At 39.5% G+C, this 19,156-nt stretch overlaps 1 protein-coding gene across 1 annotated transcript; it reads right to left on the reverse strand.

The window, feature by feature from the left end:
* Positions 1 to 716: 716 nt before the first annotated feature.
* On the reverse strand, positions 717 to 17,352 carry LOC139325325 (parvalbumin, thymic CPV3-like). The gene is made up of 5 exons (XM_070955139.1): positions 17,283 to 17,352; positions 7,752 to 7,820; positions 5,725 to 5,857; positions 3,139 to 3,248; positions 717 to 2,397 (listed from the first exon to the last, which is right to left on the reverse strand). Exons 2-5 carry the CDS (start codon positions 7,810 to 7,812, stop codon positions 2,372 to 2,374), a joined length of 330 nt encoding a protein of 109 aa, XP_070811240.1. The 5' UTR covers positions 7,813 to 7,820; positions 17,283 to 17,352; the 3' UTR covers positions 717 to 2,371.
* Between the last annotated feature and the right edge of the window lie 1,804 nt (positions 17,353 to 19,156).

A 19,156-nucleotide genomic window follows, 5' to 3' on the forward strand; every position in this document is an offset into this window, starting at 1 on the left:
GGAAGGAAGGAAAGAAAGAAGGAAGAAAAAGGAAAGAAAGGGAGGAAGGAAGGAAGGAAGGAAGGATGAAAGAAGAAAAAAAGAAAAGGAAGGAAGAACGAGGAAGGGAGGAAAGAAAAAAGGAAAGAAAAAGAAAGGGAGGAAGGAAGGAAGAACGAAGGAAGGAAGGAAAGAAAAAGAAAGGTGGAGGAAGGAAAGAAAGAAAGAAAAGACAAAGGGAGGGAGGGAGGAAAGAAGAAAGAAAAAGAAAAGAAAGAAAAAGCAAAAGCATTGCGAGAAAGAAGAAAACTTCCAATTTCCTCTGCAGCAAATACAATTGCAGAATTTATGGAATGATTTAAAAAGCTCATTTTTTTACCTTTACCATTTTTTATATATATATTCATCAAAGTCATGACTCATTAGTGCTTCTTTTTTTTCCCTATTTCATGCAGAATGTTTATAAGGGGTTTCTGGTCAAAAATAATGAACAAATTCTTTCCTATTATCAAGGCAGTTAATTTAAGCATCTTTGCAATAATAAGGGGTTAATGATGTGCTAGAAGCTATGGCTTCTGCCTTTTAGGTTCAATCACCAACTAGCAGAGATCCAGCAGACCAAGAGCATTGCCCCATTTCCTTACTATCTTTGTTTTCATTTGTAGTTTGTATTGTGATGGGCATTCAATAAAGCTTCAATAAAATATACTTTCAAAAAAGAACGGAGTCGAGGAAAGTGGAATTCAAACACGTTTATTTCTGTGCAAAAGCAAATTGTTGCTGCTGACAATTTCGAATGCAAAGATAGGTTTGTATCAGATTTTTCAATTTTGAATGCGAAAGATAGGTTTATATCAGATTTTTATACTGTTTGCATAAGAAGATTATAGTTTCATTCATTGGTTATTTACCGCTTCCCGGATTTGTTTACTACGCGTGGAATCAAATCTATAGTAATCCTCAACCTAACGACCATAAATGAGCCCAAAATTTCTGTGGCTAAGCAAAGCAGTGGTTAAGTGAGTTGTGACCCATTTTGTGATCTTTCTTGCAACGGTTGTTAAGTGAATCACAGCAGTTCTTAAGTTAGTAACACAGTTGTTCAGTGAATCTGGCTTCCCCATTGACTTTGCTCGTCAGAAGGTCGCAGAAGGGGATCACATGCAGAGGTGGGTTTCAGCAGGTTCTGACCAGTTCTGGAGAACCGGTAGCGGAAATTTTGAGTAGTTCGGAGAACTGGTAGTAAAAATTCTGACTGGCCCTGCCCCCATCTATTCTCTGCCTCCCAAGTCCCAGCTTATCTGGAGGAAATGGGGATTTTGCAGTAAACTTCCCCTGGAGTGGGGTGGGAATGGAGATTTTACAGTATCCTTCCCCTGCCACGCCCACCAAGCCACACCCACAGAACAGTTAGTAAATTTTGAAACCCACTACTGATCACATCTCTTTGGGACACTCAACGGTCCTAAATGTGAGTCAGTCGTCAAAGTGTCCAAATTTTGAAAAAAAAAATGGTCATAAATCACTCTTTCCAATGCAGTTGTAACTTTAAACAGTCACTAAATGAACTGTTGTAAGTTGAGGTCTACCTGTACATCCAAAATCTTGTATCCAGATCTAAAAGCCATAGAAGAGATGCCGGCACCCCACGTGGTGTCAACAAGCTTAGTTTTTATTTTTCCAACCTCATCTTGTGTATGATATCTGAAATGGCAAGAGTTTTCATCCTGACTTAGAAGACAGATGTTCAAAGAGAAACATCTGTCTGTTGTACCACGGAGACAATGACTTTGAAATCTGCACCAGCACAAAATTATTCGGTAGCTTGAGAGAATTAACATTTGGAAATTGGACAGGTAGTCCTCGAGATATGACATGTTCAAAGTTACAACAGAGGGTCCCAAATGACATACGACCCTGTTTCAAAGTTACAACAGCTGCAATGCCTCTGTGGTCATTCGTCCTTATGACCAATCACAGGGATGCTACACATCTCCTGCCTCTCTCCCCTTTATCCCATTCTACGGGGACCCAAGGGATGGGAAGGGGAGCACGGGACGTGGGGGGGAGGCCTTGGGAGGACCAGGCCAGGGTCTATGCTCGGCCTCCAAGGGCTTCCCCCACCCTGAAGCATCCCATGCTCCACTTAGTGACCCATGTGTTTGTTTAATGATTCATTGGGGAGAACAGAGATATGGGCTCAGCTTCAACTAACAACTGTCACAACCGTAATGGGCAGGCTCCATGACGGTCGTATCTTGAGGACTACCTGTAGTAGCACACCACTGAATAGCAGGCAAAGCATAACAAAAGATCCTTGGGTTTGAAAGTTTCAAGATAACTCTTTCTGGGCAGCAGAAGTTCTTCCATCACGCAAGCGACTTCTGGTCCTTTAGGACTGAACCATCTCCCCGAATTCTGCAATAAAAGGAGAAGTAGCAGTTGGAAGATTTTGACCGGATTTCTCTACCATTCTTCAACTAGATGAGTTGAAGATGAACTAAGATATGTACTGTATATAGAATAGTAGATATATAATCAATCTGTCTATCTATCTATCTATCTATCTATCTATCTATCTATCTATCTATCTATCTATCTATCTATCTATCATCTTATCTGCACTCTTCTTTGTGTAGTCTTGTGTTTCGTTTTTCTGTTATTTTGGGAGTTTGTATTTTAACATTTGCAATAAAATAAAAAATTGATTATAAAAAAATAAGTAAAAAGAGAGACTCTTGTTGACTTTGCCAGACTTTTTCATTGACCGTTGTTGGAAATGGGTTCCTGAGGAACCTTTTCTTCACCAAGGGCAGAATTTGAATTTGAATTCTCTCTTCCTTTTTCTTCTCACTGCCTCCTACATAATAAACCTTCTCTGTTGAAGGTGATGGACAAAACTAAGGGACTCCCAGGGAACAGGAGAACAACATCTCAGGTGACTCCTAGAACATCTCTTTCCACAGCTTAGCTTGCTATCAGTAATGGGTCATCTTCTCAAACCATTTGCTCGGTTCACATTTTGGCTAGGAGCTCCTCCATAGATGGTGCCTGGAGCAAGGATCCCATTCCTCCCTCAAAAAGACCCATCTATTGATTGCATTTCCATCTTCAGGAGGGACCGCATGACAGAACAAATCCAAGTCAACTAACTCCTACCTTCAGCCCCAACCTTCCCATCTCCATCATGGTCTCCTGCCGTTATAAATTTTTCAATTTCTGTCGCTGTTAAGAAGCGAGCCTCGGGCTCAAACCTCTTGAGGAAGTATCTAGAGAGAGGAGAAGAAAAGCAATGTCATGTGATTGTGGCGACATTCTTTTGAGCCGAGTTGATAAATCAGGGACGCCAGACAAAACTCTAAGCCAGTGTTTCTCAACCTTGCCAACTTGAAGCTGTGTGGACTTCAATTTCCCAGAATTCCAAGCTGGCTGGGGGAATTCTGGGAGTTGAAGTCCACACAGCTTCAAGTTGCCAAAGTTGAGAAACATTGCCCTAGGACAGGGGTCTGCAACCTTAAACACTCAAAAGAGCCATTTGGACCCGTTTCCCACAGAAAAGAAAACACCGGGAGCCACAAAACCCTTCCCGTGCCTGACTATTTCTTGAGCGACCACAAAACTAGCATATGTAGTTGAATTAAATGTTCTGTTTTCTTCTGAAACTTTTCTTGGATTTATCCATGGTTGGCCTACCAGGGGTTGAAAAGCTCAATAAACCGTGTGCCGGCGGGTGTCACACATTGGCGGTTGTGACGCATATTTTGAGTGACAGGGAGCCGCAGCAGAGGGGTGAAAGAGCCACATGCGGCTCCAGAGCTGCAGATTGCTGACCCCTGCCCTGGGGGTCATTTGGCATTTTGTCTTTTTTACTTGGCTTTCCACTAAGTTTTTTAACAATTTCTTATTTTGAATCTCTTCATGTATGATGAGAGACGTTAGTATATTAGTACCTTAATGAGTACTTTAACTCAATAGATTCAAACTCAATGTAATTCGCTCTAATCTTGATGGTAGGAAATATGACTTCTGCAATAGAGTAGTAATTGTCTGGAACACTCTACCTGATCCTGTTGTTAGTCTCGCTAACCCCCATACCTTTTACCTTAAACTGTCTACTGTGGACCTTTCACATTTCTTAAGAGGTCCCTAAGGGGGCGTACATAAGTGCCCCAGCGTGTCTATCATCCAGTGGCGGGTTGCCCCTGGTTCGGACCGGTTCTATAGAACCGGTAGTAAAACCGGTGGGAAGCTCCGCCCACCGACCCCGATGTCATCAGGACGGTTATGCGCATGCACAGAAATGCACATGCACACCCGCGAGTGAAGTGAGAACGCGCGCGCAGCCCCATTGCAAACCAGTAGTAAAGGTAAGTAGAACCCACCCCTGCTACCGTCCCTGTCCTACTGTTTCCATTTATATGTACTCATTTTATGTGTTTATGGCTATGTTTTGCTTATTTATTTAAGTCCACAAGTCTTAAAGCTGCCAAGTTTGAGGACTCCCGGTCTTTACTGTTACTTGTTTCCTTGCACTTGTTGATAGATAGATAGATAAATAAAATAAAATAAAATAAAATAAAATAAAATAAAATAAAATAAAATAAAATAAAATAAAATAAAATAAAATAATAAAATAAAATAAAAATAAAATAAAATAAAATAAAATAAAATAAAATAATAAAATAAAATAAAATAAAATAAAATAAAATAAAATAAAATAATAAAATAAAATAAAATAAAATAAAATAAAATAAAATAAAATAAAATAAAATATAAAATAAAATAAAATAAAATATAAACAAACTAAACTGGTGGTGCAGTGGACTAAACTACTGTTAAAGTAGTATTTAGCTGCCAGCTGCCTGCAATTACTGCGAGTTCAATTCTCACCAGGCTCAAGGTTGACTCAGCCTTCCATCCTTCCGAGGTAGGTAAAATGAGGACTTGGATTGTGGGGGCAATAAGATGACTTTGTATGAAATAGAACACCGCTGGGGGGGGGGAGGGGCAAAAGCCCTACTAAGCAGGTATATACAAAAGTATGAAGGCTATTGCTTAAAAGCATTGTAAGCCGCCCTGAGTCTTCGGAGAAGGGCGGCATATAAATCAAACTAATAAATAAACTAAACTAAACTAAACTAAACTAAACTAAACTAAACTAAACTAAACTAAACTAAACTAAACTAAACTAAACTAAACTAAACTAAACTAAACTAATAAAATAAAATAAAATAAAATAAAATAAAATAAAATAAAATAAAATAATAAATAAAATAAAATAAAATAAAATAATAAAATAAAATAAAATAAAATAAAATAAAATAAAATAAAATAAAATAAAATGTGAGTGGAGCCAGGAGTTCAAGAAATATTCTTACATGCATGAAAAGGTTTTTAAATTCAAAGATGTTTGCCTTTTACATCTTCCAACTGTGTAGATCAGGGGTCTCCAATCTTGGCAATTTTAAGACTTGTGGACTTCAACTCCTAGAATTCCTCAGCCAGCTTTGTGGGAGTTGAAGTCTACAAGTCTTAAAGATGCCAAGATTGGAGACTCCTGGTGTAGGTGCAATTTTAAATGAGAGACCTGCAGTACCATTTCAGACAAGCCTGTCAGGAAGGAAAGTCCACAGACTTTACTTGGGCTCCCCCCCCCACCCCCAAAGTAAAAACAACCAGGATTCTACCTATAGTACTCAGAATATATTTAAAGAAAGAGAGAAGAAAATTATGGAGCTTCCTTACTTTATCTCGTCTTCTTCGATATATCCATTTTGATCGCGGTCTAAGATTTGGAAGATGCCCTTGATTTGACTGCTGCTCTTTTTACACATCCCAGTAAGCTGGAAGAACTTTGTGTGGTTGAAACTATCTGGAGCTAGGAAGAGAAGAAGAAGAAGAAGAAGAAGAAGAAGAAGAAGAAGAAGAAGAAGAAGAAGAAGAAGAAGAAGAAGAAGAAGAAGAAGAAGAGGAGGAGGAGGAGGAGGAGGAGGAGGAGGAGGAGGAGGAGGAGGAGGAGGAGGAGGAGGAGGAGGAGGAGGAGGAGGAGGAGGAGGAGGAGGAGGAAGAAGAAGGAGAAGGAGAAGGAGAAGGAGAAGGAGAAGGAGAAGGAGAAGGAGAAGGAGAAGGAGAAGGAGAAGGAGAAGGAGAAGGAGAAATAAGACCATGGTGAGGTAGAACTTTGGAGAAAGGAAGATAAACTTCTCCCCTTCCTCCTCCTTTCTGTCATCCTGATCTTATATCTAGAAAGACAGAATAAAGAGAATTCCTCCTTCGTTCTAAGTTGCTTCTCTCCTTGATGAGTTTCCACCCGTTGCTTCTTGTCCTGCCTTCAGGTGCTTTGGAGAATACCTTGAGTCCCTCTTCTTTGTGGCAGCCCCTGAGATATTGGAAGACTGCTATCACGTCACCCCTAGTCCTTCTTTTCATTAAATTAATCGTACCCAGTTCCTGCAATTATTCTTCATACGTTTTAACCTCCAGTCCCCTAATCATCTTTGTTGCCATTGCTTTGTTGCATACATTCTATTACTAAAGATGCTCGGTTTATAAAACCTCCATGCAAGACAAGTTGACTTTGTTTGCACAAGTACACTTCTTCCGATGTGCTAAACCCAATCCTGTCGACAACAAATGCAAAAAGCCCCCACAAAACATGGACTGACAATTTTAAAAGGGAAGTCAAATCTAAGTCCCCATTTATTTATTTTTTAAATTTGATTTATATGCCGCCCTTCTCCGGAGACTCAGGGTGGCTTACAATGCGCTAAGCAATAGCCTTCATCCTTTTGTATGCTTTATACAAAGTCAGCTTATTGCCCCCACAATCTGGGTCCTCAATTTACCTACCTTAGAAAGGATGGAAGGCTGAGTCGACCTTGAGCCTTGGCGAGATTCGAACCTGCAGTAATTGCAGGCAGCTGGTCTTAATAACAGGGTGCTTTAGACCACTGTACTACCAAGGCTCTTTTTGGATGTCAACATGTCGGTAGAAGCCTACAGTCTTCAACTCTTATTAAGAATCAAACTGATTAGTTACACATCCTGCTTGTAAACCAGATAACCATGCAAGAATTACAATAGAAATATCTCTATTCAAGAGATAGTTTTGGACAAACATTAATTAAGAGGCCATCCTCCTCACCCAATTTTGAAGGGATCAAGATACATTTAAAGTGCAAGACACCTTCTACATTGGTGGCCTAATATTTATTTCTTTTATTTATAATAATTATTATTATTTAAGAGAGACGTGGTGGCTCAGTGTCTAAGATGCTGAGCGTGTCGATCGAAAGGTCGGCAGTTCGGCGGTTCAAATCCCTAGCGCGTTGTAACAGGGTTAGCTCCCGTGACTTGTCCCAGCTTCTACCAACCTAGCAGTTTGAAAGCACGTAAAAAATGGAAGTTGAAAAATAGGGACCACGTTTGGTGGGAAGGTAACAGTGTTCCATGCGCCTTTGGCGTTGAGTCATGCCGGCCACATGATCACGGAGACGTCTTTGGACAGCGCTGGCTCTTTGGCTTTGAAACAGAGATGAGTACTGCCCCCTAGAGTCGGGAACGACTAGCACATATGTGCGAGGGGAACCTTTACCTTTACCTTTAATAATTATTTGGTTTCCAGACTCGTTCTGAGTCCAGATGCTGGAAATTCAGCTCTGTTTGTAAATTTCTCAATCCAAGACTCAGAAAAACAGTCTTAGGCTGCATCTGAGCTTTTGGTCAGATCTAATAAAACAACTTTTAATTTATTTACCCCAATGTCATCTTACCTTGACAATCTTGGAGTGCGGCAGCAATATCCGAAGCACTAAGGAAGTCACTTATGCTCATCTTGGATTCTGCCAAAGGCAGGTATAGCAAAGCAGTATTATAAGGAAAGAAAAAGCAGTATTTTCACTCAAGCAGTATAAGAGAAATAAGAATAATAAAAAGAAGAAACAGCCTCTTAAAAATTGCCTTACAAATGTCTACATAACCAGTATAATAATCAGTATAATCATTCATCAATCACTTTTGTTTTTATCCATGATATTGAAATAGACTTTTTTCCTTCCTTCCTTCCTTCCTTCCTTCCTTCCTTCCTTCCTTCCTTCCTTCCTTCCTTGGTTCTTTGAATACATATAGCTAGATGTTCTCCCTTCCTAGGTTCTTCAATAAATATAGCTATATTCCTTCCTTCCTTCCTTCCTTCCTTCCTTCCTTCCTTCCTTCCTTCCTTCCTTCCTTCCTTCCTTCTTTCCTTGGTTCTTTGAATATATATAGCTAGATATATATTCTGTTCTCCCTTCCTAGGTTCTCCCTTCTGTTCTCCCTTCCTAGGTTCTTCAATAAATATAGCTAGATTCCTTCCTTCCTTCCTTCCTTCCTTCCTTCCTTCCTTCCTTCCTTCCTTCCTTCCTTCCTTCCTTCCTTCCTTCCTCTCTCCAAGTATCAGATTAAGTACCATAGTTTTTCCAGCTTTGTAATTCATCCAAGTCAGAACAATTTAATCACAATTAAGAGTGGAGGCACTTTTGTCACATGCTTCTTTTTGTATGTGTCTCCTTTACACGATTCCTCGAAGGCAAATTACAAACTCCATTTCACAGTCTCTACTTTCTACTTACTTTCTCCTGTACAGGATTCGCAGAGCAGGAATGACAGAGAACCCAAAGAGAAAATAATTTTCTAGCAAGGCGTCTCCTTTGGCCAACAGCGCCCTATCTGATTTATATAAGATACAATGGTCGACAATAGCTACTTGGGTTACCTTTTCGAGGATCAGGTGCACTATTTGAGACTGCGCTCAGGTGTCGCGTTTAACTAATGAACTGGGTTTTGTCTTCCCCACCGTCTATTTATACCCAAGTGTCAGGATTCCAAGTAACACCCCCAACGAAAGAAGACTCTGAGGCTTGAAGTTCCTCAAAGTTACATTTTATTAGAGATGTCATATTGGCACATCTGGGAAACCCGGAATCTGAACGTTTCCAGGTTTTCCCCCACCCAAAGGAAAGTTCAAAGAAAAGACCACCACCTACATGTCCATCACATGGTCCAATCAATGCCCCATCCCAACTGGAGATGCCTCTTGTTGCATCTTCAGGCCTGCCACATTTACTACCGTGGGAAACTGGGAGGAGGGGGATTGTACGGAGACAGGGTGATATATAATCATAATAAGATTCTTTTCTCAGAAAGTCAAGGACATCTTGTCCTGTACCTGGAGAGTTTGGCCTGGCAGGAATCTCCAGTTGGCATGGAGTTTGGATTGGACCATTTGCTGGCCACGAGAGTGTTGGGCAGGGACTTGAACTTTCCTTTGGGTGGGGGAAAACCTGGAGGCTTTCAGATTCTGGTTTTCCCAGTTGTGCCAATATGACATCTCTAATATTTTAAATCGTTCGAGTTTTCTTTCGTTGGGGCTGTTACTTGGTACCCTGGCAATGCCTCCCAGTCCCAATCCTCTAGGTCAGTGGTTCTCAACCTTCCTAATGCCGCGACCCTTTAATACAGTTCCTCATGTTGTGGTGACCCCCAACCATAAAATTGTTCCTAAGACCATTGAAAATATGTATTTTCCGATGGTCTTAGGCGACCCCTGTGAAAGGGTCGTTCGACCCCCCAAAGGGGTCCCGACCCACAGGTTGAGAACCACTGCCCTAGGTGCAGATGTCTTGACCAGGGCCGCATTTAGATGAAAAGAGGCCCTAGGCTATTCCACTTATGAGGCCCTTTCACCAGTGGTGGGATTCAATTTTTTTAACAACAGGTTCTGTGGGCGTGGCTTAGTTGGAGGTGTGGCTTGGCAATCATGGGACTGGGTGGGCGTGGCTAGCTGGTCACGTGACTGTGTAGGCATGGGTAGCTCGTCATGTGACCGGTGTGGGCGTGGCTATGTGCATAGACTTTTTTCAGAGGGCTGAAAAAAGTCATTTCTATTGAAAAAGTTTTCAAATACAGATTTTTCCCCCTTTTTTTCCCCCCCTCTCCCTCCCCCTCCCTAACCCCCCCCTCCCCACCCCACCCATCCCCCCCTATGACTTCTTCATAACAAAAAAAACCTACTTCATAACAGAATACTTACTCCCTCCTCTAGATATTGACCTTTACTTACTAAAAATATTATTAATATTATAACATCCCCCTTTTATCCATACATTTCAGAAAAGAGAAGAGAAAAGAAAGGAAAAAAAAGGAAAGAAAAAAATATTATACTATGACATTATAAAATAACTTCTCCACTTTAAAACTATACAATAAGTCCTACTTTAACATTTAATCTTCTATATATATTACTATAACATTTCAAAGCAACCTTCCCCATCAAATCTAGTTTAACATTTATTCCACTCTATCCATTTCCTCCACTCCCCTAAATATATCACTTAAAAATCCCTTTTCTTAGACTAATCAATCTACTAACTAACTTATTCACCCACTCTCAAGCAAAATTACCATACACAACATTTCTTAATATCTTTGATTCACTGCCCACACTACTTAAAAATATATGTCTATATTTTCCACTATATCTAAATAAAGAAAAAAGAAAAGACAATGACTTTAAGTTTATAATCCATATAGTATCTTCTTTAAGGTCTTTCCACTGGATTGGTAAAACGAACATCCATAATCGGGTAACATAACTTGCTGGTGCAACAGTTTATTCAAGATCTTCAATCATATCTGCCCCCATCAGTAGTAAATATCTTCTTGTATATATAAAAGTAAAAACAACCACCCGAGTGACATTATAATTATATTCCATAATAATAGTGGGTTTCATCAGGATTATTAATTCCCGTCATCGTAATGGGTAACAACCCGATCTTCTGCATGCCCCAGCATAATTCTCTCGCCTTGTGATTCAAGATAATATAATATATTTATCAACACAAAAAAAAAAATTCCAGAATGGATAATTCAAATCCATCAGTTTAAGGCTCATTTCACGTCCCCAAATTACGGCCATGCAGAGATCTGCCACAATCTTCAGGATGATATTAACCAATACGTCGCCTCTTCTGTGTTTACACATAATCATTCATATTTTAAAGTCACTGGCTTCACTGTTGCTTGATTTAGAAATTTCTATTTTTATGCCACCTATTTCTCTTTTTTTTTCTTTACTTTTTGTGGGTTTGGTTTCCATCCTGGTTTCTTTTCTACAAATTGTGTATCATCTGGTCGGATTTTGTTCTGCTTTGTAGATTGGTTTTGTTGGTTTTGTTTTTGTATCTCATTCTTTTTTATCCCTTGTATTTCACCTAATTGGTTTCCATGCTTATCCTTGCCTTGATAAGTCATCACCTTAAGGTTAGATGCCACTTCTCTCAGATTTGTAGATGGTCCAGCTGGGGTATCCAATAAATCCAAAGGCAATTCATCTGGTACAATCTCTATATCTCGATATTTTACCTTTGTTTCCGGCTCCTTCTGCTTATCCTGTATTATACCTGAAGATGTTAAGTTCATTTTCAACCTATTTTGATAAAATTCTTCCGCTCTTTCAACAGTGTTTAGCTGATATCTTTCTCCTTGATATCTAAATATAATACCAACTGGGGCGTCCCACCTGTATATGATATTTCTCTTTTTTAACTCATTCACCAGAAAACCAAATTTCTTCCTTTCCATCAATATCTTAGGTGGGAGTTCCTTGTAAATCCAAATCTTTCTTCCATACAATTGCAACTTAGAATTGAAGGAATTTTGCACGATGTTATTCCTAATTTCTTTGTCTGTAAAATAAATCATCACATCTCTAGGCAATTGCCTTTGCTTGGCACTCCAGGAGTTGATTCGATAAACTCTGTCAATCCTACAAAACACTTCATCAGGTTGAACCTTTAGAATCCCAGCTAGAAATTCAGAAGATATTTTCCTTAAATCATCTCTATTATTTTCCTGCAAACCTCTTAATCTTATCGCATATTCTGTAAAATTATATTGTACCATTAAAATCTCTTTTTCAATCTTCTGTTGCAAATTTTCTGCATTACCATACTTTTGATCAGCATTCATTTTAGATTTTTCTTCTAAGCTATTATCCTGAATATTTATCAAGTCATTTTCAATTTTTTGGATTCTATTGTCCAATTTATCTTGAATTCCTTCCATTTTAGACTCTAGTACGTTAGTATTTGTGTCCAACTGCATCATAAATTCTGTAAAACCATTAGCCATTTTTAAGAATATTTTCTCCAAAGAATCAAACTTAGATTTCACCAATTCTTTAATTTCCTGCTTAAATTTTTCAAATTGCTGATTCACAATCTCCTCCCTTCTTTCAATCTCTTCTATAAAAAATTCTATTATATTAAAATCAGGTTTCTCAGACTGAAGAGTTAAGACTTGTTCCTTTAAGTTGTTGGTGGGGGAATCCCCCCCCCCTTCTTGTTTATCTGACTTTATGAGTCTCAGTGCCATGTTTCCGCCCAGGCAGGCTTTGTAAAAAAAAAAAGCAAGAAAGACTTCTTTCCAATCAACAACAATATCAGGTCTCCAAGGGAGAGAAAAAGAGAAAAAAACACAGGAGCGAAGTTTTGTCTACAAATGTAGCCAGTGGTATTTATTCCGCTACATTGTAGTAATAAAGAACGGAAGGACTTTCCCTTTCTGCCTCTCCTCCAGCCGACGCCATTTTAAAAGGCTTTTTTTTTTCCTCTTTCTTTTCCTCCTCTCTCTTAAGTAATTTCTTTTAAAAAATCAGTAAAATACTTGCAGTTCAGTATTACAGGTCCAGCTCACATTTTCTTTGAGTAGTCTGTTAAATTTGCAGGCTTGCTTTTGACGCCTGGCTCTGCATTTCAGCAGAGGTCTCCCAAAGCCCGGAGCAGCGGCTGGGGATACGGGGCATCTCATCCGCTCCGTCCCAAAAGTAAAGGAAAAACTCTTGGGACTCCGCAGAGAGTTCTACCCACCCCTGCCGGCTCTATCTCCGTTTCCTCATGGAAACGGAGTTTTTTCGAGCCGCCTTTCCGTTGTGAAGGCGGCTCTGACAGGCGATGGAAGCTGACGATCCCAGAGGAACGTCTGGCAGCGACAAGCAACAAACCGGAAGTCGAAAAAAGTCATTTCTGACTGGGCCTCGCACTTTTGACCGGTCCTCACACTTATGACCATCCTCACATTTATGCCCGTGCAGCTTTCTTAACAACCATGTCACTAATTTCACAACTGCTTTTCTTCACCATGGTGACAAGATAGGGCAAAAAACGTAAAATGTGAGGACAGTCGTAAGTTCGAGGACTGGTCAAAAGTGCGAGGACCAGTCAGAAATAACTTTTTCAGCCCTCTGAGTAGTCCATATGCATAAAAGGATACAGCAATAGAGAGGGATGAAGGAAGGGAAGGGAAATTAGAGTAGGAGAGAGAGGGAGGAAGAGAGGAGGAGAAGGAGAAAGGAAGAGGAAGTAGGGAGGAGAAGAAGAGGGGGAGGAAGAGAAAGTAAGAAGGAAAGAAAAGAGAGGTGGTAGCTTTGAGGAGAAAGATTGCTGTACAATAAAAAAGATGAAAGGGAAGAAAGCCAACCCCAAACAAATATAAAGATATTAAGATAAAGAATGAATTGTTAAATTTTAAAGAATAAAAGAGAACAAATATGAATAAATAACAATAATTAGAAACACACATACAAACATACAATGTATTTTCTTTGAACAGAGTATTTGGCCGGTTCACAAATTTAAACAGTGTTTAGTCATTTCAATTAAATTTACAATTTCTATATTTCCTTTTTGCCATATTTATTCCTCATCTATTTTTGTAAAAAACCAATATTACCCTCATCCTCATCTCTAATCTTAATCAAATTCAATTTTTCCCTTCTACTCTATATTATACCCCTTCCCATTGTCATCTATTTTTATATCCATCCTCACATTGGTTAATTATGTAATATTACAGTTGTTTGATATGAATTCAACATGTTAATATAAATCAATTAGTTATATAACTACCTTTTTTTTTTTTTTTTTTGATTTCTTTTTATTGAAAAAGTTTTCAAATACAAATTTTTCCCCCTTTTTCCCCCCCCTCCCCCCCCCTCCCTAACCCCCCCCTCCCCACCCTTCCCCCCCTGTGACTTCTTCGTAACAAAAAAAAAAACCCTAATTCATAACAGATTACTTACTCCCTCCTCAAAATACTGACCTTTACTTACTAAAAGTATTATAAATCCCCCTTTATCCATACATCTCAGAAAAGAAGAAGAGAAAAAAACAAAACAAAAAACAAACACATTATACTATAACTATTATAAAATAACTTCTAATTTAGCATAATAGTGTTTTATATCTATACATTATTGCAACAATTCAAAACCACCTTCCACTTTAAAACTATACGATAAGTCCTACTTTAATAACATTTCAAAGCGGGCTCCCCATAAAATCTAATTTAACATTTATTCCACTCTATCCATTTCCTCCACTCCCCTAAATGTATCACTTAAAAATCCCTTTTCTTAAACTAATCAATCTGTAGCTAGCTTATTCACCCACTGTCTTACAAATTTACCATACACAACTCTTGATATCTTTAATTCACTGCCCACACTACTTAAATATATATATATATATATATTCCATTATATCTAAATAAAAAAAGAAAAGACAATAACTTTAAATTTATAGTCCATATAATATCTTCTTGAAGTCTTTCCACTGGATTGTTAGAACCAACATCCATAATAGGGTAACATAGCTTGCTGATGCAACAGTTTATTCAAGGTCTCCAATCATATCTGCCCCCATCAGTAGTAAACATCTTCTTATATATATAAAAGTAAAAACAACCACCCGAGTGACATTATAATTATATTCCATATAATAATAATTGTGGGTTTCATCAGGATTATTAATTTCCATCATCGTATTGGGTAACAACCCGATCTTCTGCATGTCCCAATATGATTCTCTTGCCTTATAATTCAAAATAATTATAATATATTTATCAACACAAAAAGAAGTTTCAAAGTAGATAATTCAAAACCATCAATTTGAGGCTCTTTCCATGTCCCAAAATTACGGCAATGCAGAGATCTGCCACTATCCTCAGGATGATATTGACCAATGTGTCGCCTCCTCTATGTTTTCACATAATCATTCATATTTTAAAATCACTGGCTTCACTGTTGCTTGGGTTAGAAATTTCTATTTTTGCACAACCTATTTCTTTTTTGTTTTCTTTTTGTGGGTTTGACTTCCATCCTAATTTTTTGTGTCTCGCGTTTCTTTTTTATCCCTTGTATATCCTCTAATTGGTTTCCATGCTTGTCCTTGCCTTGATAAGTCATCACATTAAAATCAGATGGCACTTCTCTCGAATTTGTAGATAATCCAGCTGGGGTATCCGATAAATCCAAAGGCAATTTATCTGGTACAGTCTCTGTCTTTAGTTCCAGCTCCTTCTGCTTATCCTGTATTATATCTGAAGACGTTAAATTCATTTTCAACCTATTTTGATAAAATTCTTCCGCTCTTTCAACAGTATTTAACTGGTATCTTTCTCCTTGATATCTCAATATAATACCAACTGGGACGTCCCACCGGAATTGAATATTTCTCCTTTTTAACTCAGACACCAGAAAGCCAAATTTCTTCCTTTCCATTAATATCTTAGGTGGGAGTTCCTTGTAAATCCAAATCTTTCTTCCATACAATTGCAAATTAGAATTGAAGGAATTTTGCACAATTTTATTCCTAATTTCTTTATCTGAAAAATAGATTACCACATCTCTAGGCAATTGCCTTTGCTTGGCAGTCCAGGAGTTTATTCGATAAGCTCTGTCAATCCTACAAAACACTTCCTCAGGTTGAATCTTTAAAATCCCAGCTAGAAATTCAGAAGATATTTTCCTTAAGTCATCTCTGTTATTTTCCTGCAAACCTCTAAGTCTTATTGCATATTCTGTAAAATTATATTGTATCTTTAGAACCTCTTTTTCAATCCTCTGTTGCAGAGTTTCTACATTACCAGACTTTTGATCAGCATCCATTTTAAATTTTTCTTCTGAACTATAATCCTGAATATTTAACAAATCATTTTCAATTTTTTGAATTCTATTGTCCAATTTGTCTTGAATTTCATCCATTTTTGACTCTAGTAAATTAGCATTTGTTTCCAACCGAATCATGAATTCTGACATTTTTAAAATTTTTTGCTGCAAAAAGTCAAACTTGGATTTCACCAATTCCTTAGTTTCCTGCTTAAATTTTTCAAGTTGCTGATTCACAATCTCATCCCTTCTTTCAATCTCCTCTAAGAGAAATTCTATTATATTAAAATCAGGTTTCTGGGACTGAAGAGTTAAAACTTGTTCCTTTAAATTCTTAGTGGGGGAATCCCCCCCACCTATTTTTTTGTCTGACTTCACAAGCCTCAGTGCCATGTTTCCGCCTAAGCAGGCTTTGTTAGAAGAAAAAAAAAAAACAAGACAAAAGACTTCCAGCCAGCAACAATCAGGCCTCCAGGGGAAAAAGAGAAAAACAAAAACAGGAGCGGAGTTTTGTCTACAAATGTAGCCAGTGGTATTTATTCCGCTACATTGTAAGAATAAAAAACGGAAGAACTTTCCCTCTCAAACTCTTCTCCAGCCGCGGCAGACGCCATTTTAAAAAAAAACCTTTTTTCCTCTTTCTCTTCCTCTATTCTCTTAAGTAATTTTTAAAAGATAAGTAAAATACTTGCGCTTCAGTATTACAGGTCCAGCTCACATTTTCTTTGAGTAATCTGTCAAATTCGCAGGCTTGCTTTTGACGCCTAGCTCTGCATTAGCAGAGGTCTCCCAAAGCCCGGAGCAGCGGCTGGGGATATGGGGCATCTCATCCGCTCCATCCCAAAAGTAAAAGAAAAACTTTTGGGACTCTGCAGAGAGTTCTACCCACCCCTGCCGGCTCTATCTCCGTTTCCTCATGGGAACGGAGTTTTTTCGAGCCGCCGTTCCGTTGTGAAGGCGGCTCTGACAGGCTATGGAAGCTGACGATCCCAAAGGAACGTCTGGCGGCGGCCAGCAGCAAACAGGAAGTCATATAACTACCTTTTTTGTATATTAATCAATATGAACATGAATATTCCAATTATTTCCATGCAATCCAATTTCTTACAAATCAATTAATTATATTTACCAATAATAATAAACCAAATAATTTCCCCCATATATTCCTCCAAACCACAACTTAACCATTTCTGCTTTCAACACAATATACAATTAATAGTATCTCAATTATTACAATTCCCTAGTTAAATAGAGCTTTTTCTCTTTTGTGTTTTAAAATCTCCTCTTTTTCCCTAAATTTCCTGTTGTTTGCACCTACCTTTTTTGGTGAGGAAAAAGAAATCTGCCTGCGTAATTTTCCAACGTGCAAAGACAACAGCCTGCTTTACTTTCTCTTTCGTTTTTCGGTATAGCTGGAGGGGGCGGGGAAATCAGCACTCTTTGCAAGCAAGGAGCAGATCCGTGAGCAAAACAGCTGAGAGCAAATCAGCTGGGGTTCGGGAGCCGATCTAAGCAAAGGCTAATTAGCCTCTGCTGAAGCTCCGGGGGCCAATAAAATTACCAAAAAAACACCGAACCCTTTGTTAAATTGCTGGCTCCCCCGCCCCTCGCCCACCACTATTTATTGGCAATAAATAGTGGTGCGGAGGGGCGAGGCAAGCCAGCAATTTAACAAAGGGTTCGGCTGCAGCACTGGCTCTAGGGCGGCCCTTTGAAGCCCCGAGGCAAGAATTTAAACAGTTTTTTTTCCTCTAGCCATCGGAGGCAGCAATAGATTGGGAGTGGGCTGGGTAAGCGAACGGCCGATGATCCAACAGAACAGAGAGTGAGGGTGAGTGAAGGCATGGAAGCGGCTTTCTCCATCCTGCTCTCTTGCGTCCGGAGCCGGTGGGGAATCACGTGGCAGCCCACGTGGATCCCAGGCAGCGGAACTCAGGCTAGGGAAGGGGTGGGCAATTGTGGCTCTTTTACAACCTGTGGCCTTCAACTCCCAGAATTCCTGAGACAGCCAAGCTGTCTCAGGAATTCTGGGAGTTGAAGGCCACAGGTTGTAAAAGAGCCACAATTGCCCACCCCTGGCTACGGTAGGCTGGCGTCGCGGGGGTGGGAGGCGAGGGGCGGGCGAGCCAGCAATTTAACAAAGGGTTCGGCCGAACCCCCTAGAACCCCCAGAATCCCACCACTGTGTAGGCCCCTCTTGATCTTGAGGCCCTAGGCTGAAGCCTAGTTAGCCTATAGGAAAATCCAGCCCTGGTCTTGACTCCGTAAGAAAGAATATTATTATGGCTATATATCACCCTTGCTCCATGCAATCCCCGCTCTCAGTTTCCCACAGCAGTAAATGTGTCGGGCCTAAAGGTCCAAGATAAAAGTTGGCTTCGAGGAAGGAAGGAAGGAAGGAAGGAAGGAAGGAATCTAGCTATATTTATTGAAGAACCGAAGAGAAGGTTGACATCTAGCTGTATGTATTCAAAGGCGGAAGGAAGGAAGGAAGGAAGGAAGGAAGGAAGGAAGGAAGGAAGGAAGGAAGGAAGGAAGGAATCTAGCTATTTTTATTGAAGAATCTAGGAAGGGAGAAGAGAAGGTTGACATCTAGCTATATGTATTCAAAGAACCAAGGAAGAAAGGAAAGAAGGGAGGAACAAAGGAAAGAAGGGAGGGAGGGAGGGAGGGAGGGAGGAATCTAGCTATTTTTATTGAAGAACCTAGGAAGGGAGAACAGAAGATTGACACCTAGCTATATATATTCAAAGGAGGAAGGAAGGAAGGAAGGAAGGAAGGAAGGAAGGAAGGAAGGAAGGAAGGAAGGAAGGAAGGAAGGAACATTGATAATACATAGAGGTCTTACCTAATTAACTTGGATTCTGGCGGCGAAGAAAATAGCTGTGATATTACTTGGTAGGTGTCTTTTAGAATGAGCGCATATGTTGTGCAGGAGATACTTTGGTGTTGTGGGTTTCAGTGACACGTATCCTTCACAAAGTCCATCCAGAGATAATGAGGAAGGACAAACACCTCCCCACCCCCAAGGATAGCTGTAGAGATATGATGCCCTCCTGGACACGCTTATCTTAACAGGCATGCAAGACCTCCAAACCTAGATAATTGCTTCTTCAGAGCCATGTTGGTGTCTCAGCCATGCCTGGTGCTACCAGGAAGGCTTATGTGATATCCCTTTGCAATGTATCTAGC

This window comes from Pituophis catenifer, unplaced genomic scaffold, assembly GCF_029215685.1.
Source record: "Pituophis catenifer annectens isolate HBS135680 unplaced genomic scaffold, rPitCat1.0.hap2 SCAF_16, whole genome shotgun sequence".
NCBI lineage: Eukaryota > Metazoa > Chordata > Lepidosauria > Squamata > Colubridae > Pituophis > Pituophis catenifer.

What these genes read in the sequence shown, in the direction of transcription:
- LOC139325325 (XM_070955139.1), bottom strand. Translation starts at nt 7,812, where the DNA reads ATGAGCATAAGTGACTTCCTTAGTGCTTCGGATATTGCTGCCGCACTC. An exon ending in CGCACTCCAAGATTGTCAAG is followed by an intron (nt 5,858 to 7,751) that starts GTAAGATGACAT and finishes TTCTCTTCCTAG; the next exon opens with CTCCAGATAGTTTCAACCAC. An exon ending in ATCGAAGAAGACGAGATAAA is followed by an intron (nt 3,249 to 5,724) that starts GTAAGGAAGCTC and finishes TCCTCTCTCTAG; the next exon opens with ATACTTCCTCAAGAGGTTTG.